The sequence below is a fragment of the Heterocephalus glaber genome, unplaced genomic scaffold (genome assembly GCF_053883595.1).
Source record: "Heterocephalus glaber isolate CG9 unplaced genomic scaffold, H.glaber_assembly_v1.0 deba00000818, whole genome shotgun sequence".
NCBI lineage: Eukaryota > Metazoa > Chordata > Mammalia > Rodentia > Bathyergidae > Heterocephalus > Heterocephalus glaber.
The window spans coordinates 4,935,606-4,953,811 of record NW_028258164.1 but is presented as its reverse complement, the minus strand read 5'-3'; the positions used below and the strand labels follow the sequence as shown (position 1 = coordinate 4,953,811).

The 18,206-nt window shown below is 37.8% G+C and overlaps 1 protein-coding gene and 1 pseudogene across 5 annotated transcripts in view; one reads left to right on the top strand and one right to left on the bottom strand.

Annotated features, from left to right (window-relative positions):
* The window catches only part of Filip1 (filamin A interacting protein 1), a 357,204-nt gene that overhangs the window by 264,719 nt on the left and 74,279 nt on the right, over window positions 1-18,206 (bottom strand). For 3 of the 5 annotated variants that reach the window (XR_015449837.1, XR_015449838.1, XM_087207574.1), the window contains exon 1: window positions 15,414-15,480. The exons of 1 other annotated variant lie outside the window; for it this stretch is intronic. Coding sequence is in view for 2 of the 4 variants with exons in the window: in XM_087207574.1 (XP_087063700.1) it covers window positions 15,414-15,452 (39 nt within the window). In the remaining 2 variants the exon portion in view is untranslated. Of the gene's footprint in view, window positions 1-15,413; window positions 15,504-18,206 lie in introns of those variants that run through there. One more of the 5 variants, XM_087207569.1, reaches the window with a different exon arrangement.
* LOC101720044 (protein ILRUN pseudogene) lies at window positions 2,960-3,969 on the top strand (annotated as a pseudogene).

Sequence of the window (18,206 nt, the reverse complement as noted above, 5' to 3'; positions counted from 1 at the left end):
TCTTAGTGGAGAAACTCTGGTCATGTTTCTAACAGAATATTTGAGGCATCATTTATTGTTAGATGTTTTCTAGCATCTGGTCAGTAGAAACAATTGTGATAGTCCATCTATTTTGTAGCAGGTAAGGGAAACAAAACTATGTATTCATGGAATTTTACTTTGCTTCAGATGAATTTTAATAATGCGGTTTGTCGTTCTATATTAGAGTTCATCCACATATAAAGAAAAAATCTTAAAATTAAGTACTTTAGTTTTTCAACAAAAGTGGCTCTTTCACCATCATACCCTGACCTGAATACTCGCTGTTCTAACACCGATGGCGAATGGTGCGTGAGCGCCACCTGGTGGCTCCCCTGCGCTACACAGCATGAGTCTGATTCTGGCATGAGGAAACCCTGGATCATCACATCTGCCTCGAAGACAAGGGGTCCCCAACTTGGATTACACCTCCATATTATGAAATAACCAAACAGGAATAGAATTAATTCAAGTGACTTCTGAACTTATTATCATAACTACACATCCTTGGTGGGATATAGTCTCAGGCCAAAAAGAAAAGAAATCTTAAACTATACTTAGTAAATGCGTTGTTAGTATGATACTGTATTGAAATTTGAAAACATTCCATACATATTGTAAGACACTCTAAGTAAGTTAACATATTATTGCTACTGTAAGATGATATTTTGATTGTTCAGATAGATACATAAGTAGATACATAGACAAAGCCCCCAAAATTTGAATTACATTATTTTCAAAATTAAATTAGAAATAAGCAATCTCTAAGACACAAAAATAAATTGTATCACATTGGTGCTAAAGCAACAGAGAAATGAACTTTCACAAGAAACTTTAAAATATAAAACATGATTGTATATCTCTAGAGGGGTATACTCTGCAGAAAAAAAATTTTTTTCTTTCTCTACTGAAGATGGAATCCAAGGTCTTTGCACTGAGCTGCAACCCAATCCTTTTTATTTTGCAACAAAGTCTCATTGAGTCGCTAAAATTCCCAGATTGGGTTCAGACTTGCAATTCTCCTTCCTCAGCCTCCCAGAGTGCCAGGATTTTACAGCCATGCACCACCACACCTATCTGATAAAAATATTTTTGTAATTATTTCTAATAATCATATTGTGGGTAATAGTGTTTTTTGACATTATTCTGCATATAAACATGGTAAAGCAAATGAGTGATGTTCCCTGTAATATATTATTGAGAACCAGGATTCTTAGCGTGGAAGAGAAGAAATAAAGATATGAAACAGAGTGGTTGGCAAAAATCCTGTAGCCCTATATTTGAACTAGATATATTAGTAAAACAAGATGTAATCCATTTGAAAAAGAGATGTCTAGATCTCTCCATCTAAGACTCCTATACAATTATTATCCCATTATTACCCAATGACAGTGAGCAACCCTAGCACCTAGACTGTGTAAATTGAAAGACTATTTCACACTAAAAGAAACAAAGGCTTTTTGAATTAGTTGGTTCCAGATCTGGACAGAAAAAAATAAATGAGTCCAGAGTATTTTGTGGCATATGCAAGGAAGTGCTCAGTCCAGTGAGGTTATATCTTGATTTGAAGAGGATTCTACTAGCTAAACCTAGGGTAATCTGAGCACCAAGAAAGACTGAAAACAGGATTATAACATGTCCAGTTAAAAATGCAGTCCCTCCTGATACTCAAAGAACTTGGGGAGAGGGAGCTCTTGATACAAGAATGACAACCAATAATTGTAAAGAATAAAAGAATTTTTAACAAATAATCACTTTGCCTCCCCTCAATGTAATGACTGATTGAGAAATGAATCACCAATGGATGATAAATCCATTGGTTGAAGATTAACAGTGAACAACATATTCACACAGTCTATAAATATCACCCCATGATACCCTTACTAATTTCCAAAAAAAATATACTCTCAAAGTGGAGCCATCTGGTTGTTTGCTCTTAACTAAATAATTATAGTCTGCATCACCAATAATAAGACAAACTGACCTAATCAACTTCCTGATGCAATGCAGTAAGTGTACATCATTTATGAATCAGTCTTGCCAGAAATGCTTATTCCAAATCTAATCACAAGAAAATCCTAACTCAAGTCCAGAATTTGAGACATTCTAAACAATTAGTCTGTACCCTTCAAAAATAACAATGTCATGAAGATTTGAAAAAAATAGGGGAAACGTTCTAGGTTATGTATAATGCTGGGTAAAGTAATATGAGCTGTAGGTTAGATGATATTATGAAAGTACTGTTTTTTGTTTTGTTTTGTTTTGTTTTGTTTTGTTTCTGATTCTGAGGCTCAACCTCAGGACTTCACACATGGGAGGCAAGCAGTCTACCTTGGCTGCCTCCCAGTCCTGAACACATTGTTTATTTTAGACGTGATAATGGTAGTAAGATGTCCTTATTCTTAGAATATGCACGTTGAAGTGTCACAATGCCTTCAACTTATTCTCAAGTGGTTCATCTAAAAAGTGTGTATACTTTATATATGTGTATATACATACATAAATCTATCAATATATGTTGTCTATACTCATCTACATATTGTGTTTAGATAAAAATAGATAAAACTTTCTTTTATACATAATGTGTTTTATGTAATTTAGAGATAGATTGGTGTTTAGTTATACTTATCTTTCAAATTTCCATAGGTTTAAATTTTTCAAAATAAGAAGTTGGAGAACAAATGAACCACTTTATCTGCTAAAAATGTTATAAAATAGATGATATAGGTTTAAAAAACATAAAGCACACAAATATCATGACTCTTTAAGAATTAAGATGTGGGAGGTGGCGGCTGCGGCGGCGCTGGGGGGGGGGGGGGGGCGAGAGTGAGTGAGTGGCTGAGTAGTTTACCTCTGTGAGGCGGTGAGAGGCCGGGCCTACCTCCGAGGAGCGGGTCGCGGCGCCGCCTAGCAGCTGGCCCTCTCAGGGTTCCCGGGCCCGGTGGCGGGGCGGCGGCTCGGTTGTGAGGAGGCGGGGAAGCAGGTGTCCAGGCCCCGCCATGGAGGGCATGGACGTGGACCTGGACCCCGAGCTGATGCAGAAGTTCAGCTGCCTGGGCACCACCGACAAGGACGTGCTCATCTCTGAGTTCCAGCGGCTGCTCGGCTTCCAGCTCAACCCGGCCGGCTGTAGGCCTTCTTCCTGGACATGACCAACTGGAACTTACAAGCAGCAATTGGCGCCTATTATGATTTTGAAAGCCCAAACATCAGTGTGCCCTCTATGTCCTTTGTTGAAGATGTCACCATAGGAGAAGGGGGGTCAATACCTCCCGATACTCAGTTTGTAAAAACATGGCGGATCCAGAATTCTGGAGCAGAAATCTGGCCTCCAGGGGTTTGTCTTAAATATGTCGGGGGAGACCAATTTGGACATGTGAAGATGGTGATGGTGAGATCCCTAGAGCCCCAAGAGATTGCAGATGTCAGCGTCCAGATGTGCAGCCCCAGCAGAGCAGGGATGTATCAGGGACAGTGGCAGATGTGCACTGCTACCGCACTCTACTATGGAGATGTCATCTGGGTCATTCTCAGTGTGGAGCTGGGTGGACTTTTAGGAGTAACACAGCAGCTGTCGTCTTTTGAAACGGAGTTCAACACACAGCCGCATCGCAAGGTAGAAGGAAACTTCAACCCGTTTGCCTCTCCCCAAAAGAACCAACAATCAGATGAAAACAATTTAAAAGACCCTGGGGGTTCCGGGTTCGACTTGATCAGCAAAAACACATGGGCTCCTGCTCCTGGCCAAACCGAGCAAGATCAGGACAGACTCTCACAGAACTCTGTAAATCTGTCCCCCAGCAGTCACACAAACAACTTATCAGTAGTGACTTACAGTAAGGTAGGTGCCCTCGGAGAAGAGGACAAGGGGTAGGCGGTGGGCCTTGGGATCTGTGCTACCCTTCGTGGCAAAGTACACCCCTAGACTGCCACTCCCAGAGGTGCATCTAAGACTGCTTAGCTCTCCTGCCAACAACAGCAACACAAAACTCTCCCTCCTGCACCCCGTGCCTGTGGATGTCGCTTTGTCCACACTTGCAATTCACTCCCGTCTCTCTGCTTTGGTTTGGGTGTTGAAAGGCCAGGTTCTTTACCTTTAGCATTAAAAGAAATATCAAAATATAAAAAAAAAAAGAATTAAGATGTATTTCCAGGTGTGGTGGTACACCCCTGTACTCCCAGCACCCCGAAGGCTGAGGCAGGAGGATCGCCAAGAGTTCGAGGCCAGCCTGGGGTACATAGTGAGTTTAGGGCCAGCCTGAACTACAAAGCAAGACCCTGCTTCAAAACACCAAAAATAAAAATAAAAAAGAATTAAGATGCGTTACAGATACACACTAACTCTCCATGATGAATGTAATCATTATGCACTGCAGACATGTACTAATAAAAATTAAAATTAAAAAGACTAAAACATTATTTCCTGCTGCAGGCACCAGGACTTCCTTGGAGGAAATGCATTTTAAAATGTAAAGGCTTAGAAATCATCTAACTCAGCTCCCTCATTTTGTAGATGAGAACACCCACTTAGGAGGATAACTGGCTGGTCCAAATTCAACAAACATAGACTCCCCCATCATTTTGCATTAATCCACTTGTTTAGTAATTACTTACTGAGCAGCCTCCACAAGCCAAGCCCTCCTACTTCTCAATCGACCAAGAAGGATAAATTAAATAAGGAAATGTAGAAAGAACTCAATCATTTCAAGTTTTGAAATAAAATTTAAAACTGATTGGCAAAGAAGGCAGAAGAGCAACTCACTATAAAAATGGAGGGAGAGGTTCATGAGCCAAGATACCAGAAAATGCTACCAAAGCTGGAAACACCTGCAGCCAAAGCCAGCTAGAAAACACTTCATTCCCACCACTGCGAGGAACTGAATTCTGCCAACAACTTAAATAAGCAAAGAAAATGATTCACCCCATATTAGTCAGCTTTCTGGTTGCTGAACACAATTACTCAACACCCACAACTTAAAGGATGAGAAGTTTAATTTGGCTCATGGTTTAAAGGATTCAGTCTATGGCTGAGCTGGTCTCTCCTGAACTTCAGCTACACACCTTTTCACTGCTGATTTTAGCGTACATTCTTGCACTGTAATAAACCCAAATTAGGAATATGACAGTTTCTCTCATTTCTATGGGTCCTTCTAGTGGGTCATAAAGCCTGGGGACCCTGACATGAGAGCAATTCAACATCATAATACTTTCAATGTGATTGTAAATTCCACTAAGCTTAAGAATTGTTTAAGTTGACACTGTATTGATTTTTTACTGTGTTGTTTTTTGATCCAATATTTATTAGAAACTGACTATAAAGAAATAACATAAAATAAGAAAAGTACTATATGAATTTAAATATGTATTATAGTGTAATAAAAATTGAAAAAAGTGCCTAAATCTCAAACTTTATAGGAACAATTTAAAGAGTGATAAATGTCCACTTAGTAGAATAGTGAATAGCTATTACAATGTTTAATTAGGTCAGGTATGGTGGCACATGCCTATAATCCAAGCACGCTAGGGGGCTGAGACAGGAGGATCACTAGTTCAGTCTAACCTAGGCAACTTATTGACTTAGCAATAACCTGTCTCAAAATAAAAAATAAATAAATAAAATGGTGGGAGATGTAGCTCAGCGCATAGGCCCTAGATTCAATCCTCAGTAAAACACACACAAAAAAGTTTCTAAAATGTTTAATTAAGGAACATAAGTCTTACTGAATTGTGTATACATATGGACACGAAAGAGATGATTTATGGTAATGATTGGATATTTTTAAATTTTTTATTGTTGTAATGACATTGTTTGGAAATACTTTTAATAAGGAAATACTTTTAAAGGCCAAATTGTAGTCTATGGTCATACCACCCTGAATATGCTTGATCTCGTCTAAAGGCCAAATTGTAGATGTCATTCTTTGGTTTATGGGATTAATTTATGTCTTTTAAATTGGACTTCTTGCCAAGACTAAATCATGAAAAAAAGAAAACCTGAACAGACCAATAGCAAGTACTAGATTGGATCAGTAATAAAAAACCTCTCATCAAAGAAAAGCTCAGTACCAGATGGCTTCACTGCTGAGTTCTGCCAAATATGTAAAGAAGAACTTATGCCTATTCTCATTAAGTTATTATAAAACATAGAAGAGGAAGAAATTCTTCCAAACATTCTGAGGCCAGCTTCACCCTGATACCAAAACCAAATGGAGAGAGAGAGAGAGAGAGAGAGAGAGAGAGAGAGAAACTGCCAACATAGATGCACAAATCCTCAACAAAATATTAGCAAACCAAATCCAACAGGGCATGGAAAAATATTATTCACCATGATCAAGTAGGATTCGTCCCAGAGATGCAAAGAGGATTCAATATGCACAAACCAATAAATGTGATACACTATATCAAGAGAATGAAGGAAAAAACCCATTGGTCTTCTCAATTGAGGCAGAAAAAGCATTTGATAAAATAATTCTGAATTAATTGAAACAGAAAACAAGATAGCAGCCCAATTCACAATATCTACAAAAAATAAAATACCTAGGAGTAAATCTAATCAAAGAGGCACCACTGCTTCCAGTGCAGAGGAAGGGGCTTCCGGGTGGCTGTACCACCCCTCCCAGTGCAGAGGAGGTGAGCTGCTCAGGCACCAAAAGCAACACCCCCCGTTGAAATGAGAAGACACATAAACAAGTCTCAAAACCAGACTTCCAGATCACCTACAGCAACCCCAAAGGGAAATGAGATGGAACACTCTGATACTCAAATACCTGGACTCTCTGAACTGGCACCAAAAGAGGATCTGGAAAAAATGAAATCAGAAATCATTTCTCAGATAACAGCAGAGATTGTGCTCATAGTGCAAGACATAATTAAGAAATCTAGAGAGGAGCTGAGGAACATGATGGAATCCCAACATAGGAAACAAATGGAATGCATAAAACAGATGCAAACAGATTTCCAGGAGATTCAAAACTCCATTGAAAGTCTACACAGCAGAATGAGCCAATGTGAGGACAGAATTTCAGATATAGAAGATAACATTGCAATTAATGACCAGGAAAAGATAAATCACTTCAAAATTGTAAGGAACCATGAGAAATCAATCCAGCAGCTGCTACATGATGCAAAGACGAATAACATAAGACTGATCGGAGTCAACGAAAAAACATGACAGAGTGCAGATGACATAAAAAAAAACTGTTCACAGAAGTAATGACAAAAAACTTCTCAAGCAGGGGAAAAGAACTTGACATACAGATAAGTGAGGCACATAGCACTCCAACTAGCCTTGATCAAAAAAAATCTACACATACACATATAATAGTTAAGATTTTAGAAACCCAACAGAAAAACAAAGTTCTACAAAGCAGTCAGAGAAAAGAAATAAATCACATACAAAGAAGAGCCCATCAGAATCACAGCAGACTTCTCAATGCAAATCCTCAAGGCAAGAAGAGCTTGGAGTGATGTATTTCAAGCCCTAAAGGAAAACAGCCTCCAACCTAGATTGATGTACCCTGCAAAACTATCTTTCAAAATTGATGGAGAAATAAGATACTTTCATGACAAAGAGCACCTTAGGAACTTCATGAATATCAAAACAGCACTCCAAAAAATTTTAGACATTATCCTAGGAAAAGACAATGAGGATCACAACCCCAGGAAGCAAAGCAGAATGAATCCATTGGATGCAGCAAGAAATTAAATGTAAAGAGAGAGAATCCAACAAAAAGAAAAAGTCATGACAATGATAACTCGATATGCACCAGTTATAACCATCAATGTTAATGGTCTCAACTCACCAATCAAAAGAAATAGACTGGCAGAATGGGGCAAGAAGCAAAATCCAACAATATGCTGCATACAAGAAACACACTTAATTCAAAAAGAAACTCATAGACTGAAAGATAAAGGGTGGAAAACAATACTCCATTCAACAGGAACCCAAAAAAAATCAGGAGTAGCTATCCTCTTGGCAGATCAAGTGGATTTCAAACCAACACTGATTAAGAGAGACAAAGAAGTACACTACATCCTTGTAAAGGGAACAATCCAACAGTAAGAGATGAAAATCAGAAATATCTATGCACCAAACGCTAGCGCGCCCAACTATACAAAACAAATACTGATGGACATGAAAAGTCATATATGCACTAATACAATAGTAGTGGAGAACGTCAATACCCCACTGTCACAAATAAATAGATCAACTAGACAAAATATAAGTAATGCAATACTAGAACTCAAAAGAAATCTTGAACAAATAAACTTAACAGATGTTTACAGAGTCTTCCACCCCACAAAATGAAAATACACATTCTTTTCAGCTGCACACAGATCATTCTCCAAAATAGACCACATACTTGCTCATGGAACATGTTTAAGTAAGTGCAAAGGAATTGAAGTTATCCCTTGTATGTTATCAGACCATAGTGCAATGAAATGAGAGATCAATAGCAAAAGAAATCGCAAGAATTTCACACACACATGGAAATTGAACAACACACTTCTGAATAACCAATGGGTCACAGAGGAAATTAAAGAAGAAATCAGACAGTTCCTTCAATTAAATGACAACGGCAATACAACATATCGGAATCTATGGGACACAATGAAAGCAGTCTTATGAGGGAAATTCATAGCAGTGAATACGCATATTAGGAAAACAGAACGAGCCCAATTAAACAACCTGATGCTGAACCTCAAGCTTCTAGAAAAAGAAGAGCAGGAAAACCCCAAAGCTCATACAAGGGAAGAAATTACAAAGACCAGAGGAGAAATCAATGCAATGGAGACTAAGAGAATGATACAAAAAAAATCAATGAAGCCAAGAGTTGGTTCTTTGAAAGAATCAACAAAATTGATAAACCTTTAGTCAACCTTGTCAGAAAAAGGAAAGAAAAGGCCCAAATCCATGCAATTAGGAATGAAAAGGGTGAAATTACAACAGACCCAGCAGAATCCAGAGGATCATCAATACCTACTTCCAGAACCCATATGCCAATAAGATGGAAAACACAGAGGAAATGGACAGATTCCTAGATACATATGAATTACCAAAGTTGAACGAAGAAGACCTAAAAATTCTGAACAACCCAATATCAATCAATGAAATGGAAAACATAATTACAAACTTACCAACTAAGAAAAGCCCAGGTCTTGATGGCCTCACTGCTGAATTCTACAAGACATTTAGAGAAGAACTCCTGCCACTACTGTTGAAACTCTTCAATGAATTTGAAAGGGAAGCAATACTCCCAAATTCATTCCTGGAAGCAAGCATCACTTTGATCTCCAAAGGAGAGAAAGACCCAACTGAAAAGGAGAACTATAGGCCAATCTCACTAATGAACATAGATGCAAAAATCCTTACTAAGATACTGGCAAATAGAATGCAGAAGATCATCAAGAAGATCATATACCCTGACCAAGTGAGATTTATCCCAGGGATCCAGAGATGGTTCGACATATGCAAATCAATCAATGTATTACAGTATATCAATAGAGCCAAGGACAAAAACCATATGATCATCTCAACAGATGCAGAAAAAGCATTTCACAAAATCCAGCACACATTTATGATAAAATCCCTACAAACAATTGGAATAGGCAGTCTCTACCTCAATCTGATAAAAGCCATCTATGAAAAACCAACAGCCAATATCATACTAAATGGTCAAAAACTTAAATCCTTCACACTAAAATCAGGAACAAGACAAGGATGTCCACTATCACCACTCTTGTTCAGTATAGTTTTGGAAACATTAGCCATGGCAATTAGACAAGAGAAAGAAATAAAAGGAATAAAAATAGGAAATGAAGAAGTCAAATTGTCAGTATTTGCAGATGACATGATACTGTATATAGAAGGCCCCAAGAATGCCACCAAAAGTCTTCTAAACTTAATAACCAAATTCAGTAGAGTAGCTGGATACAAGGTCAACACACAGAAATCAATGGCTTTCCTGTACATGAACAACAGACTCACTGAGAGAGAAATAGGGCAAACAATTCTTTTCACAATAGCATCCAAAAATACTGAAATACCTAGGAATCAAACTAACAAAAGAAATCAAAGACTTCTTCTCTGAAAACTATAGCACTCTGAAAAGAGTGACTGAAGATGATATCAGAAAATGGAAAGACATCACCTGCTTAGGGGTAGGAAGGATCAACATAGTGAAAATGGCCATACTTCCAAAACTGCTATATAGATTCAATGCAATGCTAGTTGAAATCCCAGCAGCATGCTTCATGGACCTTGAGAAAACAGTCCAAAAATTCATTTGGAACAAGAAGAGACACAGAACAGCAAAAGCAATTCTAGGTAACAGAAACATAGCAGGGGATATCACAACCCCCAACCTAAAACTATGCTACAAAGCTACTGTGATAAAAACAACATGGTACTGTCAAAGAAACAGACCTGAGGACCAGTGGAACAGATTAGAAGATGCCAAAACAACTCCAGACACACTCAGCCATCTCATCTTTGATAAAGGTGCCAAACACCCTCACTGGAGGAAAGATAAATGGTGCTGGAAAAATTGGGTTCTACTTGTCAAAGATTAAAACTAGACCTATATCTCTCACCATGCACTAAACTAAATTGAAATGGATTAAAGATCTAAATATTAAAATAGAAATGCTGAACTGGCTGGAACAGAGGTTAGGTCGAACTCTTGAAGACATTGGTGTAGGAAAAGATTTTATGAACAAAACCTCAGTTGCCTATGTACAGCAAAAAGAATCAACAAGTGGGATCTCTTCTTATTAAAAAGCTCCTGCACAGCAATAAAAACCACCAGCAGTGTGAAGAGACAATCCATAAGGTGGGAAAAAATCTTCACCTGCTCTTCCTCAGACAAAGGTCTACTTACAAAGGTCTCAAATCTATAAAGAACTTTAAAAAAATCAGACCTCTCAAATTTAAAGACCCAATCCAAAAATGGGCATGTGAAATGAACAGACATTTCTCAGACAAAGAAGTAGAAAGAGCAAATAAACATATGAAAATGTGTTCAACATCACTGGTCATTCGAGAGATGCAAATGAAAATAATACTGAGATTCCACCTCACCCCAGAAAGAATGGCTGCTATCATGAAATCAACCAATATCAAATGCTGGCCAGGCCATGGGGAAAGAGGAACTCTGCTCCACTATTGATGGAAATGTAGACTGGTGCAACCACTGTGGAAATCAGTATGGAGATACCCCAAAGAGCTAGGACTGGAAGTCCCATTTGACCCAGCTATTCCCTTGCTGTGTATCTTCCCCAAAGAATTAAAAGAATCATATCACAGTGATATATGTGCACCCATGTTCATAGCAGCACAATTTGTAACAGCTAAAACTTGGAACCAGCCCAACTGCCCACCGACTGGAGACTGGATAAAGAAAATGTGGTGTTTTTATAAAATGGAGTACTATTCAGCCATCAAAAATGAGAAATTAGAGACATAGCTAAATGGATGCACATTGAGGTGATACTCTTAAGTGAAATAAATAGGAGACACATGTGTAAATACTGAATAGTTTCTCTAGTGTGAGAAACTGAAAGTGTAAATAAGGACTAAAAGTTATAATAGATAATGTGAAATAGGAAGAAAAGGGTCAAAGGGGAAGTGGAAGTGGGAGGGGTAGGGGAAAAGAAAGAAGGGAATGGAATTAATATGAGAAAATGAAAAATGGAAACTAAGTCTTTGTAAATAGGGAGGGATGGTGGGGTTGAAGGGAGGGCAGGGGAAGGGGAAAAAATAAGAACCAAGAGAGTATGTAAAGGTGCAAATTTCCAATGATGAATGTCATTATATTGCATACCTAAAATGTACCAATAAAATAAAATTTTTAAAAATTTAATCAAAGAAATGAAAGACCTGTTCAGTGAAAAGTGTAAAAAATTGATGAAAGAAAGTGAAGAGCATACACAAGAAGTGGAAAGCTATCCCTTGCTCAATGGTTGGAAGAATCAACATTGTTAAAATGTCCATACTACCCAAAGCTGTTTACAAATTTAATGCAATCTCCATCAAAATATCAATGGCACTGTTCACAGAACTAGAAAAAATGAATTCTAATAGTGATCTGGAACCACAAAAATTCCAAATAGCCAAAGCCACTTTAAACAAAAGAACAAAGCAGGAGACATTATGTTACCAAACTTTAAAATACACTACAAAGATATGGCATGTACAGGAACCTAATAACCTCAATAAATGTAAACATTGTATACCATCAATGGGAGCTAAAACTAATAATATCAACAAGAATGAAAACAGGGAAAGGGGAATTAGAGAAGCGGGGGAAGCAAGGGAATTTAAAAAACAAACAACTTGTATTATGCACCTGTACCCACTCCCCATGATGATGTAAATGCCATGTATTGCAAACATGTACTAATCTCTCTCTCTCTGGATATATATATATATATATATATATATAACAAAGCTATAGTAATCAAAAGAGCACAGCATTGGTATGAAAGACACATCAGCCAATGGAAAAGAATTGAGACTCTAGAAGTGAACCCACACATGTACAGCCAACTGATTTTCGGCAAAGGCACCTAGAACAAGTGTTGAAGAAAGGACTGTCTTTTCAACAAATGATATTGGCAGAAGTGGATATCCTTATGCAGAAGAATGAAGGTAGACCCCTGTCACTGGCCAATAACAAAAACCAGCTCAGAATGGATTCCAGACCTATGTGTAAGTCCTGAAACTACAATAAACTCTAAAAGAAGATACATAGGAAATGCTTTAACATTAGAATATTTTAAAGGAAATTTTTGACAATACCCCAAAACCATAAGCAACAAGGTCAAAAAATAGACAAATGGGATTAAGTCAATTAAAAAGCTATTACAGGCCGGAGATTTGGCTCAGTGGTTTCGCCACCTGCTGCGCAAGTGCAAGGACCCGAGTTCAATCCCCCGTACCAAAAAAAAAAAAAAAAAAAAAAAGCTATTATACTACAAAGAAAACACTCAACAGCATGCAGAGACAATATATAAAATGGTATTGATATCGAGACTATATAAGGATCTCTAGACACTCAATGCCAGAAAAACAAATGACCCAACTTTAAAATGGGCAATAGGGCTGAGGGTTTAGCTTAGTGGCACTGCACCTGCCTCACAAGTGCAAGGTTCTGAGTTTGATCCCCGGTACTGGGGGAAAAAAAGGGCAGTATACCTAAATATAGACATTTGTCAAAAGAACACATAGAATGGCCAACAATTATATTAAAAATGCTCAACATCACTATCAGGAAAATCAAAATCACTATATCACCTCATCCCACTAAGAATGGCAAATATAGGTCTGGGGATTTAACTCAATGGTTCCAGCTCCTGCCTCAAAAGCGCAAGGTCCCGAGTTCAATCCCCGGTACCAAAAAAAAAAAAAAGAGAGAGAGAGAGATCATCTCCAAGAATGGCAAATATAGAAAAGACTAAAGATAACAAGTGCTAGCAAGGATGTTGGAAAGAGGGGACACTTGCACACTGGTGGTAGGAGGGTAAATTAGTACAGTCATTACAGAAAACATCAAAAATAGACCTACCATATGATCCACCAATCCAATTACTGGTATATATCCAGGGAAATGAAATCAGTACATCAAAGAGACATCTGCACTCCCATATCTATTGCAGCACTAGTCACAATAGCCCAGGAAAGAAAACAACTGAAATGTCCATCCACTAACAAATGGATAAAGAAAGTGTGGCAGATTGTCATAATGGAATATCACTCAGCCATAAAAGGTGAAATCTCAACATTTGTGACAACACAGATGGAAGTAGAAATTATTATGTTAAGTGAAATAAACCAGGCATAGAAACACAAGTACCATATGAGCTCACTCATATGTGGAATCTAAGAAATTGACCTCTGAGAAATTGAGAGTAGAGGGTTGGTTTACTAGAGCCCGGACACACAAAAAGAAAGGGTTGATCGATGTGCACTCCTGTTTACAGTGAGACAGGGCCAAGGAGGTCTGGGGTGCTATTGTACAGTGGGGTGACTACAGGTTATAACAATGTGCTATGTTTCAAAAAGCTAGAAGAAAAGAATGTGAAAGTTTTCACCACAGAGAAGTGATAAATGGGTCTGGGGATTTAGCTCAGTTGTTCCGCCGCCTGCTCTGCAAGCCTAAGGACCTGAGTTTGTTCCCCTGGTACCAAAAAAAACAGAAGTGATAAATGTTTCAGGAGATAAATAACATTAACCTCACTTAAACTTTATGCAGCGTATGCAGGTATTGAACATTACATGGTACATTGTACCCATTCGTATGTATATTTTTATGTTTTGTTTATTAATTTTCAAAAAAGTAATAATAAATTTTAACTTCTGACATGCCCCATCTGTTAACAAAAATAGAAATTCTAGGCTTTATGTGGAACTAAGGATTAGGAAACAGGAGATGAAGCAATGGACAGATTGGGCTGGATTGGACTCAGTCAAACTCACCCAGGGTGAGCACTCACTGGCTTTATCCACTACAAGCTACACATCCCGAGCAATTTCCTTCACTTTGCAGATCTTGAGTGTATGCAGTGAGGACAATAACAACAATTGTTTCATATGGTTATTGCAACAAGTGAGTAAAGTATTTAATACAATGCCCGGCATTGAAGAAAAACTGAATATACATCAAAGATCCTATGTGCAGAGAGAAAGAGAGCAAGCGAGAGAAAGACGGAGACAGAGACAGAGAGAGTCAAAAATGTATACATCAGGAAAAGGAAAAACTTGTATAAATAATTTAATACTAAATTTATTGTGACATCATGAGACTAATACAAGTTATCTTTGGCCTCTACAATTACAAGAGGTACTCAAAGTGCTGGCCATTAGTTTCCAGACATTTATAGTATGGCAAACTGCTGAACTATGTATACATTCTTTGGTCGATTCTTATATAATTTTTTTAAATGTCATTTTTTTTTTTATACTGCGATCAAACTCGGGACCTTGCGCTTTCAAGGAAGGTGGTGGAACCACTGAGCTAAATCCTTGGCCCAAAAATATGATATTTTAAGTGTTACTGATCCCATGATTGCTAGTTAAAATATTATATAAGTTATAAAGCAATATCATCTCCATGGTATAAACATGAAGCAATAGATCCAAAAAGAAATGGTGATTGGTGTAAGACTTGATAAATATAAATATATATATATATATATATATATATATATTACATTGGTTCTTTTCCTTTTAGCTAAATCATAAATTAATTTTGAAAATCAATCACATCCAAACCTTTGCTATTAATTTAAAAGTCCAAAATAAAGCAGCATTTGCATAAGAAATATTATTCAGAGGTAATTCATTAACCAAAAACAACAATAATAAAAATAATAAAGTAATGGATGGAAAATCTCACCACAGCCACTGTCAGTGCCTTCCAAAAGCTTCTGGGCATTGTATTTTGCTAAAGAATTCAAAGGTGGAAAATGTTAGAAATCATTTCTCTATTTTTAAGTGCACAACAGAAAATTATGTTCAAATTGTTTTTCCTTAGTTCAAAAGCAAAATAAAAAATCGTAGATCATGTTTTCCTCCAGTTTCCAGCATTTCGCTGCACATCCGACCTCTCTGAAAGTGTTGCTTTGATTATGTGTGTGTGTAGGAGCGCTCTTTCCTACCAAAGCAGGCTCTGTATTTGGTCGGACGGATGATGGAGAAAAAACAAGTAAGACAATTTTCTTTTGCTTACTGGTGGGATTCAACTATGCATTGAGGAAATGTTTGTCATGCCCACCTCATTTTTGTCATATACTTGTCTCACAGAGCCAGGGTACAACCCAGAAGAAAGAAGAATGGCTGCTGTGTGCAGGGCTGGAGAAACCCAGCCTGCCGCCCGTCTCCCTCCTACAGGAGTGCCGGGACGCTCTTCCCCAGACACAGCCTTTTCTTTCTGAATCTTGCTCAGAATTTCATCAGGCCTCCTCCTTTGTCTCCTGCTTGATAGTCAAGTTCTCCAGCCTGTCTCCAAAGATCCTCCCCCAAAACACACCAGTAATGGGGCCAAACTAGCCAGACCTATGCTTTTGCTCGTCTCGCTGTCACTGCTTGTAGTGACACTTATCCAAACTCTCGTCATCTCTCAGGACCCAGCTCAAGCCATCACTCATTTATAAAAACTTCCAAGTCCACAAGGTCCGTACTCTCCAAATGGCCACAACAGCTCTTGTCTGAGTTCTTCTTTTGACATTTAATAAAATGCACCTTGGACTCTTGACATTTCAAGTAGCCATGTCTTTTTGTGACTTGTCTTCTACTCTAGTTGTCGGAAAGTAGTGACTACTGTAGGAGCAAAATTATTATATCCATGGCAGTTTGTATTATTATTTGCAATTATTTGTTCCTTTCTTTTTTTGTGAATAAAATATTTTTCCCTATCCCATTAACTTGTAGATTTGGATATGTGACCTTTGCTGAATGGAATATTCACTATATATCACTCCCAAAGAGAAGATTTTAGAAAGATTACAAGGTAATGAACGTCTCCTCGCTCCTGTGGCCTCTGCCATAAGTAAAGGAAGTGGCACCCAAGATCTTCCTTTAGGTCCTGGAAGAGGGTGATACACAGAGCAGGCTCGGCCCTCCTGTCTGAGTGGGCTCACGACAGAGGCAAGAAGAAAATACTTGCTATCATAAACCACTGAGAATTTGAGTGCGTTATTCAGTGAAAGCTGCCTGATCAAATACCTAATATTTTGCAGACGCTGTCATACACCTATATTTCATTTTATTGACAATCCTATGTTGTGTACTTTACTGTTCCCATTTCATAATTCTTCAAGGAAATTAGGATAAGAGGGGTAAAGGAAGTGGCCCAGAATACACAGCTCTGTAAGTCTTTTTGTTTTTTGGGTTTTTTTGCGCTCTGTAAGTCTTAAGAAATATCTGATTTAAAGTCAGATTCTGCTACTTATTGAATATGGTATTGTAGGCAAAACATGATCACACTAAAACTCAGTAAAATAAAGGCAATATTTGAGTTCTTCTAACAGTACATTTCTAAGATTGAATTAAATAGTGTGAGTCTTACTTTATGTCAGCCCTGAAGCAGGCCCTGAGACGAAATACTGGATCCGGAGAGTTCAAGAAGCATGTATGGGGAGTGGGAAAAGAGAAACAGAGAATCAAAATGTCAGTAAAATGACCAGGTAACAAGCGGAGGTAACAGGCTCAATCCCACTAAGATGACACATAGAAAATATCTCAGATGGCCAAGTAAATCCGATAAGGCCGAACCCTTTCAAAAATAAGGGCCCATGTTATTGATAAGCTCTGAATAAAAACAAAACCATGCAAAAGCAATAACCTGAAGTCACTGGGAAACAAATAAAAAGCAAACCAATTCTGGAAAAATAATATTAGGAAGAAGGAAAGCTTGGAAGAAGGACCAGAAAAGGATGAGTTTCTCACTGCTTCAGATTTTAGCCTGAAAGAATTCTAAAACCAGCATATATCATGTGGCTAAAATTCTAATAGAAAGCAGTTTTTCTGGCCCAAAAAACTATAAAACAAAACTCAGAGCAACTGCATTTCCTGGAAAGTGTGTAGGGAATCTGAGAAAGGAGAGAGACAGAAACTGAGAGAGGCCCGAATTCTGTTTATAAACCCGACCTAAGCCTCTAACCTATACAGTTGCAGCTGGATAAAAGTTTACAGCTTGAGTTTGACCTTGTTAATTTCCATTTTTAAAAAATTAACACTCTGGAGAAATAGGATAGAATCTAGAGTCTTAACTACATGCTATTTAACAATGTCCAGGACACAGTCCAAATGCTCAACATGTTAAGAAACAAGAAATGTGACCCATTTTCAAGAGACAAGACTAGGAACCAAGAGCAACTCCAAAATGATCCAAATGATCCAATGAGCAGACACAGATTTAAAAGTGGAGTATATAACTTTGCTCACTGAAATTAAAGAAAATATGTTGGTATTAATGAAAACATAAATGATCTCACCAAAAATATAGACACCATATAAATGAACACAAAAGAATTTCTTGAATTGAAAAAAACTTAACTTTGAAAATAAAAATCTAACCTAATAGGCATAAAAGCAAATTGGGCATGCCAGAAGATAGAATTGGTGAACTTAAATATGGGCCAATAGATGTCACCCAACCTGAAGTACAGATTTTTTAAGACTTAAAAAA